The 24,381-nt window shown below is 41.1% G+C and overlaps 2 protein-coding genes across 3 annotated transcripts in view; one reads left to right on the forward strand and one right to left on the reverse strand.

Annotated features, from left to right (window-relative positions):
* The window catches only part of baiap3 (BAI1 associated protein 3), a 44,804-nt gene extending 42,799 nt beyond the window's left edge, over positions 1-2,005 (reverse strand). For both annotated transcript variants that reach the window (XM_086184798.1, XM_086184797.1), the window contains exon 1: positions 1,803-2,005. The gene's annotated coding sequence lies outside the window, so the exon portion shown is untranslated. The remainder of the gene's footprint in view (positions 1-1,802) is intronic.
* A 4,296-nt stretch (positions 2,006-6,301) lies between these two features.
* On the forward strand, positions 6,302-23,368 carry usp31 (ubiquitin specific peptidase 31). The gene is made up of 16 exons (XM_086184860.1): positions 6,302-7,443; positions 8,591-8,725; positions 9,865-9,959; positions 10,048-10,140; positions 11,360-11,495; positions 11,697-11,844; positions 11,923-12,103; positions 12,183-12,294; positions 12,499-12,593; positions 13,351-13,428; positions 14,456-14,585; positions 14,977-15,096; positions 16,239-16,464; positions 16,546-16,704; positions 17,006-17,158; positions 18,462-23,368. The coding sequence occupies exons 1-16, from the start codon at positions 6,919-6,921 to the stop codon at positions 19,943-19,945; spliced, it is 3,870 nt and encodes a 1,289-aa protein (XP_086040986.1). The 5' UTR covers positions 6,302-6,918; the 3' UTR covers positions 19,946-23,368.
* Positions 23,369-24,381: the final 1,013 nt, after the last annotated feature.

The following is a 24,381-nucleotide window of genomic DNA, read 5'->3' on the forward strand; positions in this document are numbered from 1 at the left end:
GTAGATAACAAATAATCGATAACCCACAAGGCTCTAGCCTGAAGAAAGATCCAGAAATCAGCCTATTCCCAAAAGCTCCAAGAGTCTGTGTTGTCAAGGCACATGACAGGCACTTTGGCTGGGGAATGACTGCCAGAGAGAATCCCAGGAATTGACGGTCGGCGAGACGGCGTCTGCACCACACAGCCGAGCTGCAGAAGACACCGGCAGACGTGCACAAATGTCAAACAAAAGGAACAGACCCTCGCTTTTTATACCGCAGATAATAGATACTTTGTGCCCCCCCCCCCCCCCACACACACACACACACCACCCAAGCCCCCCTTGGTACAGAAACACTTTTGTCAAAAAATAGCTGAGCCTTTTATGCCACCTCCATGGTTGAGCATCAATCTGCATCTACAAAACAATTAGCCCTGAAGTCACACAACTGCACAGGCGCACACACACACACACACACACACACACGATAATTAATGGCGCACTTCCGAATAGAGCAGCACACTATATTTGTACAGCTTTTTATGACGTCTCTTTGAACGCAATGAATAAAAACACAGGGGGAGCTGCTGGCTTCTGTCCTGTTTCCAATGAGCAATTACCACCAGTCTCCTGTATAATCAAAAGGGCCAATGATTAATTAATGATTAACTGACTTTGGTCATCAGTTTAAAGTGGAGTAATGACCTGCACCAGGCAGTTTCTTCTGGAGAACAAAAACAACAACAAAAACCAAACCAAAAACCCAGGACAGAGTCAGTTCACTTAAAATGTGTAAAAAAAAAAACTAGCAAAGCTCATTTGTGAAGACATTCATCTCGTGTCTTTCCTATTCTTAGTCCTTCCATTAGACAAATTAATGCAGTGGATGATGATGTAAAATAATCCTTTTTTTTTTTCATACCCTTTTAATTAGCTGTACTTCTAATTAGCTCCGATAGACTGGCTCATTATCTAAGATGTGTCTGATCTCACTCTGTAGGCATCTGGAAAGCTTTATATTGATTTATGGAGCTCAGGAAGCGTTAGCTGCTTAACAGCTTCACAACAAAATATTCACAGGAAATCCAACTTCTTTTTCTACAGAAGAACAACAACTCCACCTCCAGCATGGAAACAAAGCACCTCTCACTATTTTTCCGCTTCATTGACACGAATCAAACCTCCAATGGCAACTTTTATTCTTTATATTTGTGAGGCTTCTTTCTTTTCTTCTTTTTTTTTTTTCTCCACCTGCATGTATTTTGGAGAGTTGATAGGTGTGTACACTTTCTGGTTAAAAGCTAAAAGAGAGGGAAATAAAAGAAAAAAGGAAAGGGGTTTCCATAAAACATTCAGAAGCTCAAATAGCACGCAACCTTGCCCCCCTGTCAGACATTTAGAAGATGAATCGAGGTATCGTCATGTAACATTTCACCTGATTGCACAGCAACTTTTCCAAGAGGCAATAACATTAAAATTCAGGAACTTTTAACCATTGAGGGATAAAAGCAACAGCATCGATTCCTCCTCAAATTCAAGTCTGAATCACGAGTTGCAAAATCCTCAGAGGCTTTCTTTCTCCTGCCAGTCAGAAATATGTACAAGAAGCATGCAGCGTTGTGAGAGGGAACTTTAGCCTTTATCATTCTAAATCTCAATTGAATTTGATTCTGACTCAATTGATTTGGGATCAACAGGTGCCAATTAAGCCATCTCCCTAATGATGACAACACAAGTCACACATGTGAGGTTTCCGGCTGTGTGGGAATGAATCTGGAGGTATTTCTTCATGCAGTTAAAGGATGAAACATGCAGCTTACCTGTCTATCTCCAGACAGTTTTCCGGTGTGAAATGTTTTGTTGCTGCGTGTGTCAGAGTTCCGGTCAGTGCAGCAGGACTCCGCTCGCTTCTCTCAGCGTGACGTGCTCAACTTGTCTGAAAACAACGTTCGGATGTTTTTTCTTACGAAACGCGACAAGCAAAAGCTCATTTTAGTCCTTCGAAAATGCTTTGCCAAGCTCACGTTTCGCCGATGTGCATCCAAATATGGCCAAAGGAAGTGCGACGGTACTTCAATGACCTCGAATATAGTCGGAAATTTAAAATTACATAGGAATTCATGGAATTTACTTGGAAAATATGTTAGCTGTGACGTCTTTCGGTGTCTTAGCTGTGCTTACCACTGATGATCGGAACAGTATTTTTTTTTTTAATTAAGTAAGTAAGAGACAAGGGCATTTGCAATACTTTTTCAGTTGTCTTAATAAATCAAAAACAATTTACAATTTCTATTTTAAGAGTCAACGACCAACTTCACAAACTTCAATGTCTTACCTGCTGTGACAACTTTTTTTTTTTTAGGGTGGTTTTATGAAACATGAGCCGATTTATTCAAGTAAGTTATTCCATTACATCCTAATCAAATATCTATATCAGAGAAATGTGTCAGATTCGCAAACTTTATAAACAACAACAAAACATTTCACTAGTTGCTTTTACGTTGTGCCGTGTTGCATTCTTTGTTAGTCAGTTGTGGCCACCAACATTAAAACAGTAACTTTAATGAAAGTTCATTTCTTTGCCACCGGTGCCGTTTCAGGGCGGGGCCATGAGTAGTGTGACATCACAAAACATCAAAATCATCCAATCATAACCCTGAACCCTCAAACCTTAGACTCAGTATTTAACTTCTTCCAGGAATCAGCAAGTTTGAACTCAGTCCTCATTTTCAATCATCAGACGCACGACCTCAAGCACAGATGTCTGGCGTGCTAGCACGAAAGCTAACACCCACGGCAGCTAGTAAATGTCAGCACCATATGGTGTCAGAAGTGGTTTGTGTGGAAAGACAATGGCTTGCACTTTCAGTCTTGTACAGTTTGTCAAAACACAGAGAAAAACTGCTGTCAAATGCAAACTGGTATCACATAATAATTGATATTTATTGTTCAAAGTTGTCTTGTATGCTTCCTAACATGTTCTAGATGAGATGATAGCCATCTCTTCTGTTCGTAAATGTACATAAGTTGGACTTCAGAGTCTTAACTTTTACTTAATTTCAGTTAATTTGTGTAAATCAACAATGAATACAGTCCTGCTTCCATAGCAAGAAAGTTTAATACAGTCAAGATGATTTCTTGAAACAAACAAACAAACAAACAACACCCAAAAATAAGCTTGAATGACATCAAAATGTAGGATTCACAGAGTGTCCTTGAAGGCATCATTTGACTGTTGCTGAGGGATGTCGCTGAGAAATTAAAAAAAAAAAAAAAAATCCGCTGAGCGAGGAGCAGGTTTGTCAGTCACAGTGGGATTCACGTACTTTTACTTCTGTCCTCTTTGCTCATCCAGTGCTTTCACTGTGTTTCATGAGGTAACAACCAGACCAAAGCACTGTGCTGCACTGCGTTCACGCTGCAAGAAAAAGTCTCCAAAATCTCATTTTTGTTTTCTCTCTTCTGACTCAGATCAGTTGTTTCCTTAAAAATGGGATGAAATCACTTGGAATCTGATCTTATCTAATTTGGTCCACTTTGGTTTGTAGCCCCCAAATCAAATATCTGATTTTGTGCCACGTGAACTCAGTCTGAATAGTCGTAACTGACATTACGCAACTTCTACATCATTTAAAACAAACGTTTGGGCCGATTCTATTTCACAAGAGTCTTTCTTCACTCACTGAATACGGCTGTGGGGGTGCAATTGAGAGACTATACAGAGAGTTTGTGGGGCGCGTGTTTTTGTTACTAGCCATCATTCACCATTAGCTTCCAGCTAAATGACGTGGCTGGACCTTTCTGCGTTCGGGAGTCGCAGAGAAGCGACGCAGGAAGGGAAACAGAAAACCTCTATGCGAGCTCAAGACACTCACAAGAGAAATGATACTCAAATATCTACTGTGACACTAAACTTGACGTGTAATCTCACCTCTTAACTTTAAGCTACAGTAACCGCAACAAGATAAATGGTTCCGAAATTCAACTAATCACAAATTCCTTTTGAATAACAGAACATTGAACATTATAATGTATATTCATTTTGTTTATGTTCCCTGTGTTGAATCGACACGTTTTATCCACTGAATGTCACACTAATTTTAGCGTGCGCACTAATAATGTGGAGCAGATGTTAAACGGCACATTGTGTTATTATTGGACACATCAGGCATTTTCTCACTTGGCTATTTGCACACGAGGACGCACGAGTGGAAGAGCGTGTGCAGAAATGCTTTAAATAGGCACAGGAACATTAATTAGACGCTTGCAGGGGAGAGGTGCCTCTTGTTAAGCGTAAAAATGATTTCACATACGCCTCCTATAGGAGATCAGGCTGTAGAGGCGGGCTCCAGCTCATGGAGGAGGACTGATAATTTGAGAGAGGAACCCCTCATCAGCACCAACAAAGTCAAAGCTTATCAGCTTCCCACGTTTAGGCACGCTTCCTTATCACTGTTTACTTGCAATAATCTACAGGAGAGGCGATGCCGAAATATCCATTTTACAGCGTGGGACACTTTTAATCAATTACGAACAGTGACATTTGGTGAAGCGCCAAGGTAACATGAAATTAAATTTGATTTGCTTTGCAAAAACACCGCCTCAATCTGCTGTGAATATGAGATGACAAATAGATTTAACAGCCAAAACAATGCGGCGCGAACGTGGCGCAAACACATATTCAGGAAGATAATGGATGCATTCAACATAATCCTTCATCTGTTTGACACCTCAAAGCCGATGAAAGAATACTTGATTCTCTGATAGATCATGATTGGATAATTGCATGTTAAGGGCTTGAGATGTTTGTCGTTTTCCAACTGACGCATGCAAAGAGAGGACCTTCTCTCTGGCGGCTGATTGGAAGGGCCTCCTGAGCTGTGAATGACAGGTGAAATCACAGGCAGAGGCGAGAGGGAGCCATCAGAAGCCTCCTCTGGAACAAGAAAGACTTCCGTCTTAATTAGGATGTGCTTTGACGTAATCGTAGAATCCCAGGAAACCGAAGCAGGTTTTTCTTGTGTCGAGTGATAAGATACGCGTGAACCTTTGCCTTGTTACCATGGACACGTCATTCGTGAACTTCCACAGCTGGATACTGCTGCTTGCATTCTCTGCTGAATAAAAAAAGAAAAGGATTCAGTCATAAGACAAAAAGTACTGAAATGTATGTGCACCTCTTGTATCTTTGATGATTTCATTAATAATATTTGGATCATTTAATTTGATTCATTTATTGGTTGATTTAAACTGAATGCAGAAAATAGTCCCTCAGTTTAATTCTAAAAATGCTATTTTGTTGTTCCTCATACTGTAATTGTATCCACTGAGGCATGTTTATGTCCCTGACGCTGCCACTCACTGCTCACTGGTGAGTGCTCTGGAACTAAAGAATCTTTTTTTGACCCTTGTTTGTTTTGGTTCATATCCCTAACTTCCTGTGGCAGCCATATTTGATTATAGATTTTTGCCGTAACTCAAGAACCGTTTCACCGCATCAAATAAAACTTTTCAGTGTATTTGCTTTGTCACATTGTGTGAAAGAAGACTTAATTTGTTCGGTCTCAGTAGCGCCCAGTATGACCAGCTGGCGCATTCGGTCGAACATGCAAATGCATGTCTGCCCTTGTTCATGGTAGCACCAAATCAGAAGGGTTGTACTTTAAATTTTTGCAATCTACAGTTTCATTTGGCAGATGCTTTTTTTTGTCCAAGGAAACGCTGTTGTCAGTATTTGCTAACACAAAAATTACCTGCAGGATTAGCTTTGTAGAAGTAGCTTCTTTCAGATTCTTTTCAGTTGAGGCAACTTTTCAATTATTAATAAATTACGTGAAACCAGCATACATTATTTTTTTTTTCTTTAGGCAACTTCAATAAAACTTCTCATTCAAATTCACTTTCTCATCATGTTTGCAGGCTCGTTTTCCTCCCTTCAGACAGAACTGACAGGTCAAGGACTTGATCAATTTTCTGTCGCCTCATTTAAATCTTTTATTTCTCTAAAAGTAACCGTTATCCTCAGTAGAAGGCGCAGTGGTTTCAACGCTGAACCAGGGTCAATCAGATATCCTTATTTCAAAATAGATGCTGTATTAAATCATGGATGCATGTTGCTCATGTCTGTTTCAGACACAGTTCCTCAGAAGAGGCAATGATTAAAGGAGTTAGACAAACGCTTGCCCGCACGATTATGACAAGTTAACCAGGCTTGAACTTTATCCGACAGTGACTGCAACTATAACCCCAGTCCGGCAGGTGGCAGTAATGCATCTGTAAACTGGCTCTCTACTTGCCAACACAAACAACAAGAAGAATAAGTAGTAGGACGATTCTGCTGTTTGGTATCCTAGCCTGAGTGCGCCTCCAAATATGTAAGAAATGTGAGGTTAACCAAATTTTTCACATACTCTCTACTTTGGATGCCGTTACCCGCATACCATGGCGGACTATCGCTTTCTGTCGGAGCTGGCCATCTCGACTGAACAGGACTGGCGCCGTTTCTGTGGCTCTTGTTATTGTAGCTAGCGTTTGCTAAATCAGCTAACACGGCTGTTTTCAGGAGCAGCGAAACCAAAGTTGATTCATTGCTGCGGGGCAGTAAACCATAAAACGACGTGACCCTGGAACGAGTGGCTCACACTCACAACTGGCATTACTCAGTTCGAGGTCAGGCTGTGCGCTGCGAGGTATGTGAACAATATGCTAACGGAATTTGACAATTTAAATCTAACATCTCTAACCGTGGTGTTCGAGCCACCTCCGTTACAATGTTATCAGTAGCTAAGGGTTAGCCAACGCACCTACCGCTGCCAGCAGCACAAGTTGCTGTTCAAGTACATGTTTTGAGATGGAGCAGCAGATAGCAAACCCCTGAGATGTCTCTCGATCCGACACTCACGTCTGTCTGAGCTGGACGCCTGTGACCGGGACATCATGTCTTGCAAAGCGGCAACTAAGGACAAGAAGTCGAGCTTCAGCAAGAAGCTGTTCAGGCGAGGCTCGGTTCGCTCTGTGGGCTCTTTCATGAGCAAGGTCCTGAGGACACTGACAGCTTTGTCCCACTTTGGATCCGAAGTGCAAACCGAGGATGATAAAGACGATGGAGGGTTTTCTACATTTAAATCTGGAAATAAGGATGTGCCCATGGATGATGCGGATCTCGGAGGTTTCTTCTCCGGGGAGAGAGTTCCTGGAGTGTCTGGTCTTAAAAACCACGGGAATACCTGTTTCATGAATGCCATCCTGCAGTGCCTCAGTAACACTGAACTCTTTGCTGAGTACCTGGTTTTGGAGCACTATAAAGACGAGGAGCAGGATGAGGACAAGCCCAAAACAAATGGCGTACATCTGCAGAAGAAGGGTCCCCTGGCCAAGGGGGAAGTTACAGAGCAACTGTCGGGGCTTGTCCGGGCTTTATGGACCTTTGAGTACACCCCCCAGCATAGCAGAGACTTCAAGGTAAGAGTGGAATGAAAGATGGCTAACAGGGGGACTAACACTGTGGTTGTTTATCAGGGAATAGACTCTTTCAGTAGATCTTAAAGAAACTGTATTGTTTTTCCTGTTTGGGCCACTTTGTTTGAACTGTGGTAATCTCATCATCTAGCGGATGTCACAGTAGATGTTGAACATGTTTGGTATGTTGTGGTTTCTTATTTTAGACTCCTTAAAGTGCTTTTGAGTTGTGTTACTGCTTATCTTGTCATCTGTCAACTGCGGTGTTGTCAATACATAGAAAATATGAGCTCTCACTGACGCAAATGCTGCTTGTGGTCCTTGCTGGGTGATGTAACTTCAAATCAGTGTACTAATCATTTATAACAAACGGATGATAAGTTTTGTAAGATCTCTAACTCGGCCTGCACTGTCATGCACATCTATTTTCAAATGGATTGAAGTGAAATAAGATTTAAGGAAATGTACACATTTATTATTTATGACTGCTTATATTAGGGATCCATGCTATAGGATATTTTTGCATAGTTTGATGTACTGATATTTTACAACTAATTTTTCTAAGATGTTTCATAGCTTTATCATCTGTATGAACTAATTTATATTTCCACATTTTTTTGCATGCCTGGAAAAACGGTTGTAAGGAATTATTTTCCAAAACACTTGGAAAAGCACGTAATAGTGAATTGATCTTTGTATTGTTTTTCTCATCAGGAAGACATTTGACCAAAATATTAGCCATCTGATGGATAATAGTATATTTAACACAAGACTGGTGGTAGGCCTTTACTATGTGTCCCTGATTGAATTCAAAGTGCACATTAATGTAATGAAACTTGAACAATTTCACTTTTTCTTTTAAGTGAACAGCAACTTTCCTTGGAAAATAAAACATTTCTTACACAGATTGCAAACAAAAAGACTTTACTTACACAGAAAGTTGTTAATGATTGCAAACATTGGGAAAGTATATGTTGAATTTACAGATAAAGAGGTTTTAGATGTTGGTTTTCATACATTTTCGGTTAATTGCTCGGCTCTACTTAAAGTCTGTAGTTATTGGCCCTCAAATATAAGGTCAGAGTATTAGCTGTTTGACTTTAGCAGGCACTTTGTAACCTTTTTTTGTCTTTGTTCCTCTCTTTGTCAGAATGCTGTATCAAAAAATGCCACTCAGTTTAAAGGGAACGCCCAGCATGATGCTCAAGAGTTTCTGCTGTGGCTGCTGGACCGAGTACACGAGGACCTCAACACAGTCAACCCCCACAGCAGGCCGGCTATAAAGGTACATGCAGGGCATCTGCTGGTGCTGCTGATGTTATTGTAGCATTAATAAAAATAACTTGATTCATAGAGCACTTTTTTGAAAAACAGTGTTACAAAGGGCTTTACAAGGTTAAAAGGCAAAGAGATAAAAACAGAACATAAGTAAAAACAGGATATAAAGGGTCGAAAAATAAAACGTAAAAGAGACAAAGTGATGCAGAGGATATTTAAAAGGCAGTGGAAGATTCAGAACACATCAAGTAAATCAATGTTTATAAAAGTGTGTTTTGAACAGATGTAAAGGCAGATAGGGAGCTTGCCAGTCTGAGGTTGTTCCTTTTGATTTATGCTTGTGTGTAATTGTTTTATGTCAGGTGTTGCTCGAAAAAGAGCTCCTGGAGCTCAAGCTACTTCCTGATTTAAAAAAAAGAGAGAGGGAGCCAGCACTGAGAAATGCTGGTTACCCTTGGTCCTCAGCCTGAACTGAGCCCCGGCTCAGGACCTTGGGTTGTGACCGGGATCATACGGTGTTAGGAGGTCACAAACGTAACTTGGAGCAACTCCAGGGAGAGCTTTAAAAATGATGAATAATCTTGAAATGTATTCTAAATTTAACTGGGAGCCAATGTAACGATGCTAAAATCGGGGTTATGCGGTCTCTTTTTTGATATTTTGGTGAGGAGTCTGGCAGCTGCATTTTGTAAGTTGTAATTCGTGTCCCGGTAATCTTTGCTGATTTAAACGTGTATACAAAGAGTTGCAGTGATAAAAGCATGACCGACTGTCTCAAGGTTACTCTTGGGTGGAGCACCGGTATTTCTATTTAAGAGTGCTTGGAATACAGCTCTTTGGTTCATACAGGAAATGGCAATCAAAATCACATAATATAAACAAATTGTGAAGGGGATTTTTCCCCCCAAATTGTTTGTTCTTCTCCAAACAATTTGGAGGAATTCTTCCTTCCTTTTTTCTTTTTCTTTTTTTTTACATTTTATGGCACTGCGTCAGAGAGGTAGCAGTTGGATTTCACTTTGATTTTCTTGAACCGGTCAACGAGAACACGATAAGTCGCCCTCATGACTTTCACCGTAACTGATGAATCCTGATAGACTCGTATTATTTACGTCTCTGACCTGTAAAACCTGTTTGATCGCTCAGCCACCTATTGAAGAAGACGACCAAAGCACAGAGGGGCCGTCTCCTCCCCTCTCCGCTGGCTCGTTTGTACAGGAACTGTTTCAGGCCCAGTACAGGTATGTCTAGCAGGAGATACTCTGTCCTCTGCTTGTATCTTCGTAGTATCTCTCTGCTATATTCAGTGTATTTTTCCTCCCCCATCAGGTCTTCTCTTACCTGCCCACATTGCCAAAAACAGAGCAATACGTTTGATCCCTTCCTCTGCATCTCCTTACCCATCCCGTTACCACACACACGGTGAGTTGTGTAACAGGATCTTGCATGTCACTGTCTTAGTACAACTGGTTTACAAGCTTTACTCAGTAATCTCGGATGCTTAAATCAGGTATCTGAACAAAAACATATTTGTTCCAATGATTTAATCAAGCACTCTTTGTATTACTTCTTCACAGAGGTGTCTGCCTTCAAGGACAATGTGTGTTTGTGTGTGTGCATGTGCGTGTGTGTAAAGCTCCTGAAGCAAATAATGTGTGTTTTCAGTGGACAGGATGTAACTTGGCAGTTGAGAGTGCAGGAGTGCATGTGAGGAGGGGTGTGTTCGTTCTAGTTGGGTTCTGCAGTCCATGCAAAAACGAGGGAGTCAATAAATGAAATATAAAAATAGTCACTCAGTCTTATTGTTGTGGTTACAGATTAATAAATGATAAATAACAGAATTCTTTTTACAGAAGAATAAAACTCATTTTGTCTCTACACCACTGAGAACTGTGGTCAGAGGAATTATGTTTTCGGGTTGTCTGTCCATCTCCTTTTTTTTCTCCAAGTAATCTCTCAAACACCTCGAAGGAATTCCTTGACATTTGGTACCAGTGCTCATTTGGACTCGCCAATGCACTGATTAGATTTTGTTTTCCAAGCTCTCTGTGACACCAGAAAACATGTTTTGGGCAAAAAACTTGAGAGGTCGCATGCTAAAATTGACAACATTTCTCTCAAATATTGAATCCACTTTTATCTGCTCTGCACATGTGCATGCCCAGTCTGGACTGTACGACAGACGAGTAGCAGATCTGCAGGACTTCCCGGAGAATCTAAGGCTCTTAAGGAGAAACACTGCAGTCCAGTTTATTTTTTTATTTAATTTGGACTTGTAGAAATAATCCCATTTCATTTCCTCTTTCTGAACAACAACTGAGAGAGGAAGCCTCCCATTTCTGTGGTCGTCCACCTCAAGTGTGTTGGTCTTAGTGATGTTCAGCTTCCAGTGATCAACGTTGCTGCACGTGACGAAGCTGTCGATCAGTCCTTTGTGCTACGCTGCAGCAGTACAATTTAAAGAGAAGACAACATTCCAGCTCACCAAGAGAGATTCCCTCACTGTCTGCACTGCTCGCTGTATATTATGAGTCTGGATAAACATGGACGTCCACTGCAGCTGGACTGGCTTGCGGAGGCTTACAAACCGCGGGGCTGTAATTCTAGTTATGTCTTGTGTTTATTTATTCTTTTTTGCCAGGCCCCTCTATGTCACAGTGGTCTACCAAGGGAAGTACTCTCACTGTATGAGGATTGGAGTTGCCGTGCCCCTCAACAGCACCGTCTATCGCCTCAGAGATGCTGTGTCACGTGAGACCAAGATCCCAATGGACCAGGTGCTATTCTTGTTCCCTACCAGCTCAGGGTCTGCCACAGTGAGACTAGGTTACAGTCACATGATATTAGCTCAGTCAGAAGCAGTCGGAGAGTCACACCTTCCCCCTCAAGGTTGGGACACCTGAGTGGGATGAAAAATAGCAGCAAACAGTTTACTGGTTATTTTTTTAAAAGCTTTTTTTTTCTTTTCCATGTTCTAGTTTGTTCTGACTGAAATGTACTATGACGGTTTTCACCGCTCATTTTGTGACGATGATGATGATCTTGACATCATCCAAGAGAGTGATTCCATCTTTGCCTTTGAGACGCCAGAGACGTTTAAACTCGAAAACATACGCACAAAAAGAGGTACGCTCATGCCTTTATATTTGTATGTACTGAAAGATCAAGACAAAGGAAACTAACAAGACTCTTTATCTTTCACAGGAAGTCTTTTGGCAAACCTAAATCATAACAACTTGAAGTACGGGACAGAAATCAGCAGGACTCCATCCTTCATGCAGGGGGCCATGACTCCTGTTACTGCATCACCCAACAAAAACCTGGGCCCAGAGAAAGTGATCCTTTTGGTGTGTAACAGAGCCTGTACAGGCCACCAAGGAAAGAGGTACCACGACCACTGCAAATATCGTGTGTTGTGTGGTTCAAATCTTATCGGACTGGTGATAACCTGATATTTGCTTTAGGTTTGGCCTCCCTTTTGTGTTGTACATGGAGCGCACTGTGACCTGGGACGCTCTACAGAAAGAGATCCTGGAAAAAATGCGTCACCTTTTAAGGCCGGGGGTTTACATTCAGGTAGGAAGAGGAACCGTCTTCATTATAGATGAAATGCATTATTGGATATATTCATGAATAACTGTCAAAGTAAGAGGGCTGGGCTATTACAGCAGGACCATTAATCCTGTCATAAATCAGATTCTGCTTTGATAGTTCGATGGTTATTCTAATCCCATGGAAGGATTGATTGTAGTGGGGTCATCTTCCTCTGTCTGTGTGCAGGTGGGACCCTTCAGTCTTCGGGTGGTTGGCGTTGTTGGTATCACCTACCTCCTTCCTCAAGATGAGCGACCACTGTGTCATCCAACTGTGGAGAGGTCGGCTCTGCCACTTTGTGTTCATATCAAACTTTTGAGTGACTAATCGTTTTGCTTTAATTAGACAGTTGACTGAAGACCAAGAGAGGAAGCCAGGGACGAATGAATGAGTGTACGAGATGAATGCTCAAGGGGATGAAGAGAAATGAATGTCGTCTTTACTTAGAAGGATTAAAAGTTGTGTCAGGTATTTTGTAGTAGATTTAAGAGCAATTTTAGCAAACCCACTTTTCAGCACAGCTAATTTCTATCCTAGCCAAGGGTTTGTTGCCACTCTTTCAGTACTAATGTGGGTGAAAGGTGAAAGTGAAGCTTACTGAAGTGCAAGATGAAAGATAAAGAGAGGCACATTTCTGTCAGCTCCTCTGATAGGCCTGGTTAGGTGACATGCCCCAACATGATCAGGACTGTATACCAAAGTGTCAGTTTGACAAGTTTACTGTTTGATTAATGAAACAGTTCAGGCCAATGTTGGTCTCTGATGCTGCTTGAAAGTCAAGACCTTTTGTCCTCTCAACATGGCTGTGATGAATCAGCAGGTCACAGGAGAAGACATTCATGTAACTACTTTGTCTGAATGCATGTTATTGTTATTCAGAGTTCTATAACCTGGACGGAAGCTCCTCCAGCAGAGCTGCGTCTTAGCTTTTTGGTCAAATTCCGAGACATCACACTTGCTCTTAATAACTGGTGAGGTTTCATCATTTGAAATTAACAATCTGAACTTGTTTGTGTGCTTTTTCTTTTTCAAATACAGAGCATATAAGTCCTGTGGACAGGGGGGACCACCACATGTGAAGATTGTGGTCGAGTGGGACAAAGAGACCAAGGACTAGTGAGTGAAATAGACTCATATTTTCTTTTGTTTTTGGTCCTCACTCGGCGCAGAATCACGTCAAGCCCTTGCTGGGGAAATTGGTTTGACGGGGGGAGGTCTGATCTCTTGTGGGTCACTTGAGATGCATGTGGAGATGTGTCCTGTTGCCAGGCGTGGACTGATGTAGGTTGAACTGTCCACTTGTGAACACCACCCTTGATGGCTTGTCGACACCAGGTCTGAACATGACCGCAGTTTGACATGCATTCATCAAATGGCACCTGAATAAATCCTCGAGCCGGTTAAACCACTTATAATAACAGTGGCTGCTGGGTAGACATGGGATTCAGTGCATAATTTACTGTAATTTATTGCCTTTTACAGGCAGGCTAACAGGTTTTGCATCACGAGCAATCATGTCGGAAGCACTATTGAACATATTAGTGGTAAAACACGCCTGAATCTTGCAACTGAATGTGTCAGAAAAAACAGAAGCTGTATCATTGATATTAATGTAAACTCAAAGAAAAAAAACAGCCCCCCACCATTTTTTTAGATTGTTATCCTTCACACTCTTGGCTTTTGAAAAACATGCTTGTTCTGCCAACACACTTAATTTGAAAAACTTGTGGGTTTAAACCAAGTAAACCACAGAGTGTCGATCTGCCCACGCAGTCATGACATGTCAGCTCATATTCCTCACTTGAACAAATTACTACGTTGGAAAGTTGAGAGAGAGACACACACACACCCCTTTGGTAGGTGAGTAAAAGTCACATTTGCATGAGATTTCATGTACTGATGACAGATTTTTGTTTTTGAATCAATTTTTCAAGTTGGAAATTCCCTAAAGGATGGCTTAAACCTTGCAAACCTGTGATTGTGTGTAATTTTGTCAAGCTCTGTTGTGAGCGCTCTAAAGCAAACACACACCGTCTAAACAATTCAAGTCATATTCTTGCTCAAATAAATCTCAAGGCAGATCCGATGATTCTCCCATGACTGTTGCTGAATGAATGGATGACTATGCTTTATTTTTGCACAGTCTGTTTGGACACACTGAGGAGGAATACATTCCTGATGCCGAGAGTGTGTATCTGCACAGGGAACATCATCATCAACCACAGGCCTGCACTCTCGCTCAGTGCTTTCAGCTCTACACAAAGGAAGAGCAGGTAACACACACACACACACACACACAAAACGTAAGTGGTTTCAAATTAGAAAATAAATCTTTTTTGAAGTATAGCCTCACATATGTCTCCTCCCCAGTGGCTTATTATTCTTCTGCTAATGTTAAAAAAAATTCTTTCACTCGCTGCGGTTTTTACTGCGTATCTGACTCTTAATGCTATGTTTGGAAAAAACTGGAAATGCCTAGCAAAGACCAACACATACATTGTGGTTTGCTTTGCCTGTGAGTGCTTTGGGAGAGAACAGAGGGGGAGGAGGGGGAGAGGAAAAACTCAGGGCCTCATTCTGTGTGAGGCCTATTTTCTAAGCAGTGTGGTTGGAGCTCGTCCTTGACGGCTGCTGCTGCTGCTACTTGGTTTGTCTGTGTTTCAGCTGGCCCCTGATGATGCCTGGCGCTGCCCCCACTGCAAGCAGCTGCAGCAGGGCCGAATCAAGCTCAGCCTGTGGACGCTGCCGGATGTGCTCATACTGCACCTCAAGAGGTTCAGACAGGTATTTCAGCTCATGTGTAGCACTGAAGAGAACTCTCTGACAGCCCTAAGGTCCCTCACTCACAGTTTATGTTTGTAGGATTTATTGTTGGTTAGTATGTAATTCGAATGGCTCAGGCTTGGAATCAAGTTGCAGTGCTGTTTTTTATCGAGCCTTTAAAGATGCATTACAAATCTGATGGAATCCGTGTTCCTCGTCATGTAGTATTAGGTCCGACATTTTCTGCTTTGCAGCAGAATTTAAAGCAAGAAATGTAAACAAAAATTTCCTTAAAAAAATGTGTACGCACTGCACCTTTTAGTAAAAGTTGGGACAATCATTGCGATTTACGGATGACCCACAAGCTAGTATACAAGGTAAAGCAGTCAGGCTAAAGCAAAAAGGATACGAAAATGTAAAAGCAGACCACAAGACACATTTAAAACAGAATCCAACTTTGATAAAACCAGGAAGACCATGGCAAATGAGATGTATAGGAAGGAATACATTTTTTAAAAACATGAAAACCGGTTTTCAAGGTTTTCAAACAGGTACATTTGATTCACTCCCCTAGAAAAATATATTTTGCTTCACTGTATTAGAACCTTTTATCAGAAGCATTATTAAATCCTGCATATTACCAACAATATTGCAGTAAAAGTGTCTTTACTCACATGGACATTGTTATTACAATTCCATTACAAGATATTATGACCTCAGGTTTTCATTTTTCTATTGATAATGAAATGTAGCATGTTTGCACGTTACATATTTTAAGTGGAATGTAATGTCCGCCAACTCTTTTCATGTCAACGCCACATGAAGTAGAAGCAGTGGAGGCTATTTTTCTTGGGTTTTGTGTCTTTGCCTCAGACAAACAACTCGTCACAGCCAGTTTAATTCTAACCAGCACTCCACTGCTACACTGGAGACTGGAATAAACATTACCAGTGCTACTTCAGATTTAACTCTTAACAGCCTGACATGCCCCTTCCATTCGGTGATATTTTCACCTCTCATAGTACTGTAGCATATCAAAAAGGTGTTTTACTAAAATGTACATATGCCAACCAACATATTACAACTCCAGTGGCTGTCAAATGTATCAAACACCACTAAACCAAAGTTCCTTCAGTGTGGATCTCAACGTGTGTGTCTCTCAGGAGGGAGACCGAAGGGTAAAGATGCAGAACATGGTGAGGTTCCCACTCATGGGCATGGACATGGCACCTCATGTGGTTAAGAGAAGCCAGAGCAGCTGGAGTTTACCCTCGCATTGGTCACCATGGAGACGACCGTATGGCCTTGGAAGAAACCCCGATGACTACCTGTATGACCTGTATGCTGTGTGCAACCATCATGGGAACATGCACGGAGGCCACTACACTGGTAATATAAGTGTAGCTTGATGACGTTGATGAATCGGGCTGTTCCATTTAACCCTTTCCTCCCTTTGCTTTGTGCTCCCAGCCTACTGTAAGAACTCCATCGATGGTCAGTGGTACTGCTTCGATGACAGTGAGGTTTCGCCGGTAGCTGATGATGATGTATGTCAGCAGATGGCCTATATACTCTTCTACCAGCGGAGGACTGCTATTCCTTCCTGGTCGGCCAACAGCTCTGTTGCAGGTCTGCTCATGTATTTCTACCTGATACTTCGACGTAAAGCCACACCACGTTACCGCGTGTGAAAGAATTCAGATTGACTGTTTGAAAGAAACAAACATCGTGATGAAAAGCGGTGGCATCTGAAGCCATTTGTTCGACGATACTTAAAAAATGCTGGAATTATTCATGAAAAGCTCCTACAAACATCTCATTTGATTATTTTAATCAGAGCAGAATTTAATCTGGTTGTTGCCTCTGATTTTGCAGAAATGACCAACCACACAGATACATTTATGGCTTTGTTTTTTTGTCTTATTTACAGGTTCCACCAGTTCATCCTTGTGTGACCACTGGATCAACAGATTGCCAGGTAGTAGGCCTGCTAGCTTGGCCTCTGGAGCCTCATCCAGACGCACCTCTCTGGCATCGCTGGCTGAGTCAGTGGAGTTTACTGGAGAACGTAGTGAAGATGATGGTGAGATGATGCTCATATTCCTATTATGATCCTTTGATGTAATCCATGCTGCCTCTCAGCAAATCTCATTATGAACTCCTCTGCTGTTGAAGCGAATCTTCTGACTCATTTTAATTTGACGGTCAAAGCTCTAGATTAGATCCACTCATCAAATGAGACTACTAGACCAAATGAAGGACTCCAAACACAACATTCACACGTCAGACTTTCATTCATAGCTCTAAAGAGACAGCTTCGCTGCCATTGTGGCCTCATCACATTCATCTTTAAATGTTACCAGCAATCAGAACCTTTGAACCAAAGAAAAAAAAAAAAGAACCTTTGAACCAAAACTATCACTCTTTTCCAATAATAACATTTCTATTGGAATTGCAAGATACCACCAAGTCTCCCACAATTCCTCAGTTCTGCCAATTTCAAGGATTTATCATTACATTGTTGTTGAGATCAAAGCGGTGCTGCGGGGATGGGATGGAAAATGACGCTAAATGCGTCACATCTCACTGAGATTAGCAAGACAACATGCTTGGCAGAACCTCTTTGCTGTGGAAAACCTCACATGCAGAGTGAATCCAAATGGAGGCAGATGTGAGCGTGGGCTGCTGCTTGTGGTTAATATAAATGTAGGTTGTCTCTAACGCTACAGAATGCAGAGTCAGCAAAATTCTTAACAGCGTGGGTAGCCAAACTAGAACTTCAGAATATTTTTTTTATTATGTATTTTACTATATTCCTTCTTTTTCACTGCTTATGCACTACTTAGTAGATTCTAGAGATGAACAGATTCTTCCCCTCCCAAAATTCAGATGCACTTGAATGAACAGTTTAGTTTGTTGGTGACCTGGGAAAAAAAATCATTAAAATCTATAGAATTGTTGTGTGAAAATAGCCCCTCTATTCTTTTCTTCCTACAGGTAAAATTTCCTTTCATTAAAAGGGTGAATATACACATAATATAAGTATAATCCTGTTTGAAGAGGTGGTTTTAATTTCCGCCAGAGTCATAATTTAATAAGCTACTCATTTAGCTCCAGGTATTTGATATAAACTATGCTAAACTGGAGGCCAAAAAAAAGTTAATTATGACAAATTAATACTGCGCATCATTTAATTATCAGGGTCTCTACAAAAACTAATCCTCATTTGAATTTAAAAATCTGCATATCCCATTATGCACCTTTTCTTCTGAAAAACTGCATGTTTTTGCTTTTAGCAGCGTGTTTAAACAGCATTTTCCACAGCACCTTTAGGCCAAGCTGAGTTTCTGTTCCAAAATGAATCTGCTTCCAAAATGTGTTTTCAGGAGGATTCTCTGTCCGCCCGTTCGTCAGGAGCATCCAGCGTCAGAGCTTATCCTCCAGGTCGTCCATCGCCAGCCCCTTAGCCTTCAGCGACAGCATGATCAAGCCGTCTTGGTCTCTCTCCGCGAAGCTGCACATGAGGTCCAACTCGCCCTCTCGCTTCTCCCTCGACTCTCGATGTTCACCTCCTCTGGAGAGGATAGGAGAGGCCTGTGATGACAAAGTCTCCACATCCTGTTTTGGCAGCTACAGCAGACATGAACGCTACTTCGGCAGCAGGACTCCCTTGTCTATGATGGAGAGCAGCTTCAGTGACCAGGACAACAACAAAAGGTTCCAAGACATGATGTACTGCAGGGCTCCCACTCCAGTGGAAAAGAAGACCAACAAAAACGAACCGACTGAAAACAACAACCAGATTACAGCTATAGACCAAAACATTCTTCCCACCCAAGCTACCCCCTCCAAAGAACAGAAACGCAAGAGCAGTATCGGGGGGTTTGCCTCAAAGGCAGACAACACCGGCTCCACCAAGACTTCCAAAGTGGAGCAAGAGAAAACCTCCAAAAAACGTTTGTGCGCAACCCACAAGACCTCATCTTCTGAGATGTCTTCCAGCACACCTGTGAAGGGCAAAAAGGCGAGCAATACTAAGGAGAAGGGCGTTAATTCCAAGAAAAGCACCTCAACACCCAGCGGGACTCCCTCCAAAACAAAGGAGGTGACTCAGCCTCCAGAGGTGACACCACAGCAGAAGCCGTGTGTCCGCTCCACGCCTCATTCCTCCGCTTCTCCATCTCCAACTGCAAAGAAGAATTCGAGTATCGCAGAGAAGAACTCCACCAGTGGTCGGAAGCGTCTGGTTGAAAGGAGCTACAGCAGAGATTCTATGCACACTAGCCCTCTGGTGGACAATCTCAGAGGGAGCTCTGTAGCCCGCTCATCCCCTTCTAAGACTGGAGACAGCACCCGCCTCGAGAGGAGATCTGTGAGGAGTTCCAGCAGCAGCTCCTCTGTCACAAGCCTGCGCTCGCCCAGCGTGTCCACGAGAGACCTGCAGCGCAACAGCAAATCTGAAGAAAAAGGGTTGTCTTTCTTCAAGAGCGCCCTTCGACAAAGGGAAAGCCGCCGGTCGGCCGATTTAGGAAAAAGCTCCTTGCTTTTCAAAAAGGCCTCAGAGAGAACCTGCAAGCAGAATGGACAAGCCAAGGAGGTCAATGGAGATGATGGAAAAACAGGAGACGCCGTGTCTTCACAGACAAATGCAGAAACTCAAGGAGGTGTGACAAAGTCGGAGGCAAAGGAGTCTTCCAAGCCCCCCAGCTCTCTCAGTCGCACTCTGTTAGGCAAGTCCAAGTCTTCCACTTCTGCAGTAAGTCTTAAATCTCCCACAAATGGGAAAAAGCCTCTTGAAAGGATGACATCCTCCCGAAAACTGTCATCAAGCATGCAATCCCCTGCACGTACAACACCGAGGCCTCAATGATACACCCGTAGTAGTACACTAAACTTACATAATGCAGCTATTTTCTTTGTGCCTAAGTTTCGGTGAGCACCAGACGCATTTGTACAGGGACACTTTATTTGATGTTACGGTTGTTCACTGGCATCTAATGCATATGGTGCCTTTGAGGTTTAGGCAGCCAGTATTCAAATAGATTTATAAAAACAAAACAGAAAACGAACTGCTGTATGTCATTTGGATATTTTTGGTGCCAAACAGTTGGTCTGGTGTGCTGCTATTATCATCCTGTCCATGCAGCACGCATGGTTATCAACAGCAGTTCTGAGGATACAGGAAGAGATGAGAGAAAAGGGAGAACAGCAGAATAATTCAAAACTAGCTTTTCATGCCCGGCACGAGTGGGGCCAATGTGACTGCTGACAGGATTCCCTTCAGGAAACTAATACCTTTCCTTCTTTTGCATTGTGACAAACATGATGAGTAGTTTACTTGCAAATTATGCGAGTGACATGCAGTCGCTGAAACGATTTTTCAAATACATATGCAAAGCGTAATTGGCAGGAAGCGCAGTGGTGCATTCTCCTTACGCAGCAGAAATATTAGAATTGGTCTTCTATAAAGTCCCATTTCCTCTCAGATTCTCCTGGTTGCTGTTTTCTCAACCTGGAGTGAAAGTAAACCGATTAAACGCTGACCTATTAAAATAAATAAATACGGTGGTCAAGTTGTAAACTCAAAAATATGCAAATAATGGAACCTTAACATCAAAATTAGTCTCTGGACAAATCATAAAACATAAACACACGCACACCAAAAAGAGTTTCATTCCGAAATAGTTGTAGCAAAGTGTTCATCGCAGTTTTTCTATTTGATTTGAACAGATCGTAGCGATTCCCGACATGCTACCGAAGCTTCTCACACACGCTTCCTCGCTCATCACATCGATTTGGAGCCAAAAGGAAAAAAAAAATTGGGAGTTTTATTTTAAAAATTGTCAAATGTGACCATTAAAACAACAACAAAAAAAAACAACAACCAACAAACCAAAATACAAAATACTGAAAATGAGGAATACTTAGAATTGGTAGGCAAATTGAGACAAATTTTCAGATATTTTAAAACTTTATTTTTGTTTAAATACCAGTAGTTTTACAATAGAAAGTATTTTATAAATTGCTTATTGAGACTTTTTTCTCAAAAAGAATGGTGTGTTTTGGAATGAAACCCTTTAAAAGAATAATCAAAGTATATAAATATCGTAGATGTGTCTGTACAGAAAATATATAGCGTGTACTCATACTTTACTTTCCATGAGAAAAATGAAAATGATCTTAAGCGCCTTTCAGTACTTCTCATGGAAACAAATACTTGCCTTTGGCAACATAGTAGTCTACTACTGTATGCATCACTGAGTAGGAATGTTGACTTGTTCGCACTTTGTATTAGATAAAGTAGTTTTCTTTTTCCCACAACAGAGATGAATATATATATATATATATATATGCTCACTAAGTTAACAGTGTAATAATGTAATTTTCAGTATGTTGTCTGTACATGATGAGTTCAAGACATATCGTAAAGTAGAGTCAACAGGCCTTAGACTTGAAATGGTAAAAGGGTACATTCATCTCATGTTTCAGGGGTCATTTGAAGAACTCACTCCTTTACTACACCTGGTGCTGTAACAGGCCACTGCTCTCCTCTGGCGCTGATATTTCCTAATGAGTAAATGTACACGAGAACTGTGACCACATGTCAGTGACCTAGAGACCTGTTGGCAGCATTTGTCATAATCTGTGGTACCTCATCGCAGAACATAATACGTTTGCCTTTTCTTTTCTATTCATTAGGCTGAAATTGTCGTATATGGAGCCATTAAGTTAATAACAGATTTCCATTTTTAGACTCGGCGTGGAAGCTTACAGGTTGAATTCTCTCAACTCTCTTACGCCACATGGCATATTTGTAAAATACAACATATTGTGACTGCAGCTGCCATGGCGCCTGCTGGCCTCGCTCTCAACAATCTGTTTCATTCGTCTACAAGTACTCCACTAGCAATTACATTCGCAGTATTCATACACACCTTGGTAGTTTTTGATGAATGAATGTGGTTGTGACAGTAAGGTTTGTTTTTGTTTTTTTTCCAGCCACCACTTGTGAAAGATATATGAACTGTAGGCAGTATTTCACAGCAGTTTCTCTGCGTAGCATCTATCATGTTTACATCTGTTCTCAGATGCTTTTAAAAGGAAATACCAGTAAATTTAAAGATTTTAGTGTGGTATTTAACTCGCCTTTAAACAAAGTGGCAGACTGGATGTGCCTGGATTTAAATTGGTGCCATTGGAGTAAAGCCAAAGCCTCCTGACAGACATAAAACTGTAAGGCAACAGTCAGGTGTGAGGAAGATGAAAGCTTTCCTGCCTGGTGGCGGTTTACGGTAACACAAACGCGGAAAAGAACTACACAAAGCAAACATAGGTTATCTTAAAACTGCAAAAGACAGTAAAATAACATTCCTCACTGTTCAAGTGAGGTGCTGTTCCTGTTGCTGCTTCCTTTTTCTACCTAACTGAATCTATCAGGAACCTGCGGTGTCGCACGTTGGAACAAAGCAGGACGAGTTCATGTCATTTTAGCTTTCACTTGCGTTACTTGTGTGTTTAAAAGTGCGTAGGTGTCGCGGCTAGTGTGCGCTAGAGCTGGACCACAACAGGACGCGCTTGGCGTTTAATCCACTCACTAGACAAGCAGCTGACTGCATATGAATCTGTTAATGTTGATGAAACATTTTACATATCACATTTTTGTTGTTGTTGTTGTTGTTGTTGCAGTGGCATTGTAAACAAGGATCAATATAGAAATAAGACAGCATGATCAGACATTGTGTTGTAGGGTCATCATTTAAGAACTTTTCCTGTACAGAACTAACACCAGAAAGCTGTGCACTAGATGTTTTACTGCTGGTCAATCATTTTCATTCACCTGTTAATTTAATAACGGTCATGTTAACAGCCCCGGTGACATTGACCCCACCCTAACGTGACGTGACAGCCAACGGCGCAGCAAGTTTATTTTTAGATTGGATTTTTTTCAGAGCCCGATGTAACGTTACAAATTTTCTATCAAATCTTAAAAAAAAAAAAAAAAGTCAATGTAGCCGTCATAAGATTTAAGTATCGTCTCAATCAGAAGAACAAAAATGGGATATTTTACTTTTGCCTTCACTCACACTGTAGCGGCCAAGCAATAATCTGATAATCATCTTATAGTTTGACGTTCGTCAATCAGGGTAAAGAGAGAATCGGTAGAAACATGGCCGACCACAGTCGAGTGCTCAACAGAGACGTGGATGCGTGGCGTTCATCACACGAAAGGTCGCTGGAGGGAAACAAAAAAAAGAAAAAAAAAGATCTAAAGTTTAAGAAGAAAAAAAAAGAATCTCTACATGGTTGATGTTCCTCTAAACGTCTCCGCTGTTATTGTCCGTTTTTTAAAATTTGTATCGTCAATGTACAGAATTGAGAATTATTAAGGAATGCAGTATTGCATGAAAACGCTAACGCATGTATTTAACTATGCAAGAGTCTGCTGCTGTCTAAGGTGTAAAGCAGAGCATGTCTTTTCTATTCCGTAGCTTAATTTGCACACCATTCCGGGATGTAGAAATTGTAAATTACAGAATATTTCATCTGTAGATTGCAAAGAAATCCTACCATGTTTTGTTTTTTATTTGAATTCTGCTGATCTTGGTGCTCCTACTTCATTGGTAGGCTACTACTACTTTATTTTTTTCATGAGATGTTTTAAGATTTATGGTTTTACACCAGCAAAGAAAACATGACGGATGCGATCAGTGTTCCTGAGTAGCATCATGTATGTATGTGTTGTGAAAAAAAGGCTTCTATACAGTCACTTGAGCATCAGTTGCATTAAGAGCCCCATGAACATAAAAGGCAACTTAACACAAGTAGATACAGTAAACCGCAATAAAGAAAAGTAATACATTTATAGTTTTTTATTACAGTATAAGATATTCAAATATAAATGTTCAGTTGATACTTTTGTAGAGCCACATCAATCATTTGAATTATGATGTGATTTGTATTATTATTTTTATTCAAATAGTTTATCAGCAAGGAAGCAGTAATTCCCAAACAAGGCTTAAAACAGTGTGACTTTTGGTGAAAGTGGGTATAAAATGATATTACTGAAATATATATATATATATATATATATATATATATATATATATATATATATACACACACACACACACATACATACACACACATTTAGACAGTATTTAAAAGAGAATTGAATCATTTTGTCTTCATTTTCAGGTTGCAACCCATTAATGAATGATAACATGCGCAACAAATCTTTGTATGAGAGTTGCAGTGACCACTAAAACTGAAATAATGGGATCTTACATTTAAGCCGCAGCCTTAAGT

Source organism: Aulostomus chinensis, chromosome 18, assembly GCF_037954235.1.
Source record: "Aulostomus chinensis isolate RoL2024-O1b breed Wild chromosome 18, RoL_Achi_v1.0, whole genome shotgun sequence".
In the NCBI taxonomy this organism is placed as follows: Eukaryota; Metazoa; Chordata; class Actinopteri; order Syngnathiformes; family Aulostomidae; genus Aulostomus; species Aulostomus chinensis.

What these genes read in the sequence shown, in the direction of transcription:
- usp31 (XM_086184860.1), top strand. Translation starts at nt 6,919, where the DNA reads ATGTCTTGCAAAGCGGCAACTAAGGACAAGAAGTCGAGCTTCAGCAAG. An exon ending in AAACATACGCACAAAAAGAG is followed by an intron (nt 11,845 to 11,922) that starts GTACGCTCATGC and finishes TATCTTTCACAG; the next exon opens with GAAGTCTTTTGGCAAACCTA. An exon ending in TGTCATCCAACTGTGGAGAG is followed by an intron (nt 12,594 to 13,350) that starts GTCGGCTCTGCC and finishes TTTCAAATACAG; the next exon opens with AGCATATAAGTCCTGTGGAC.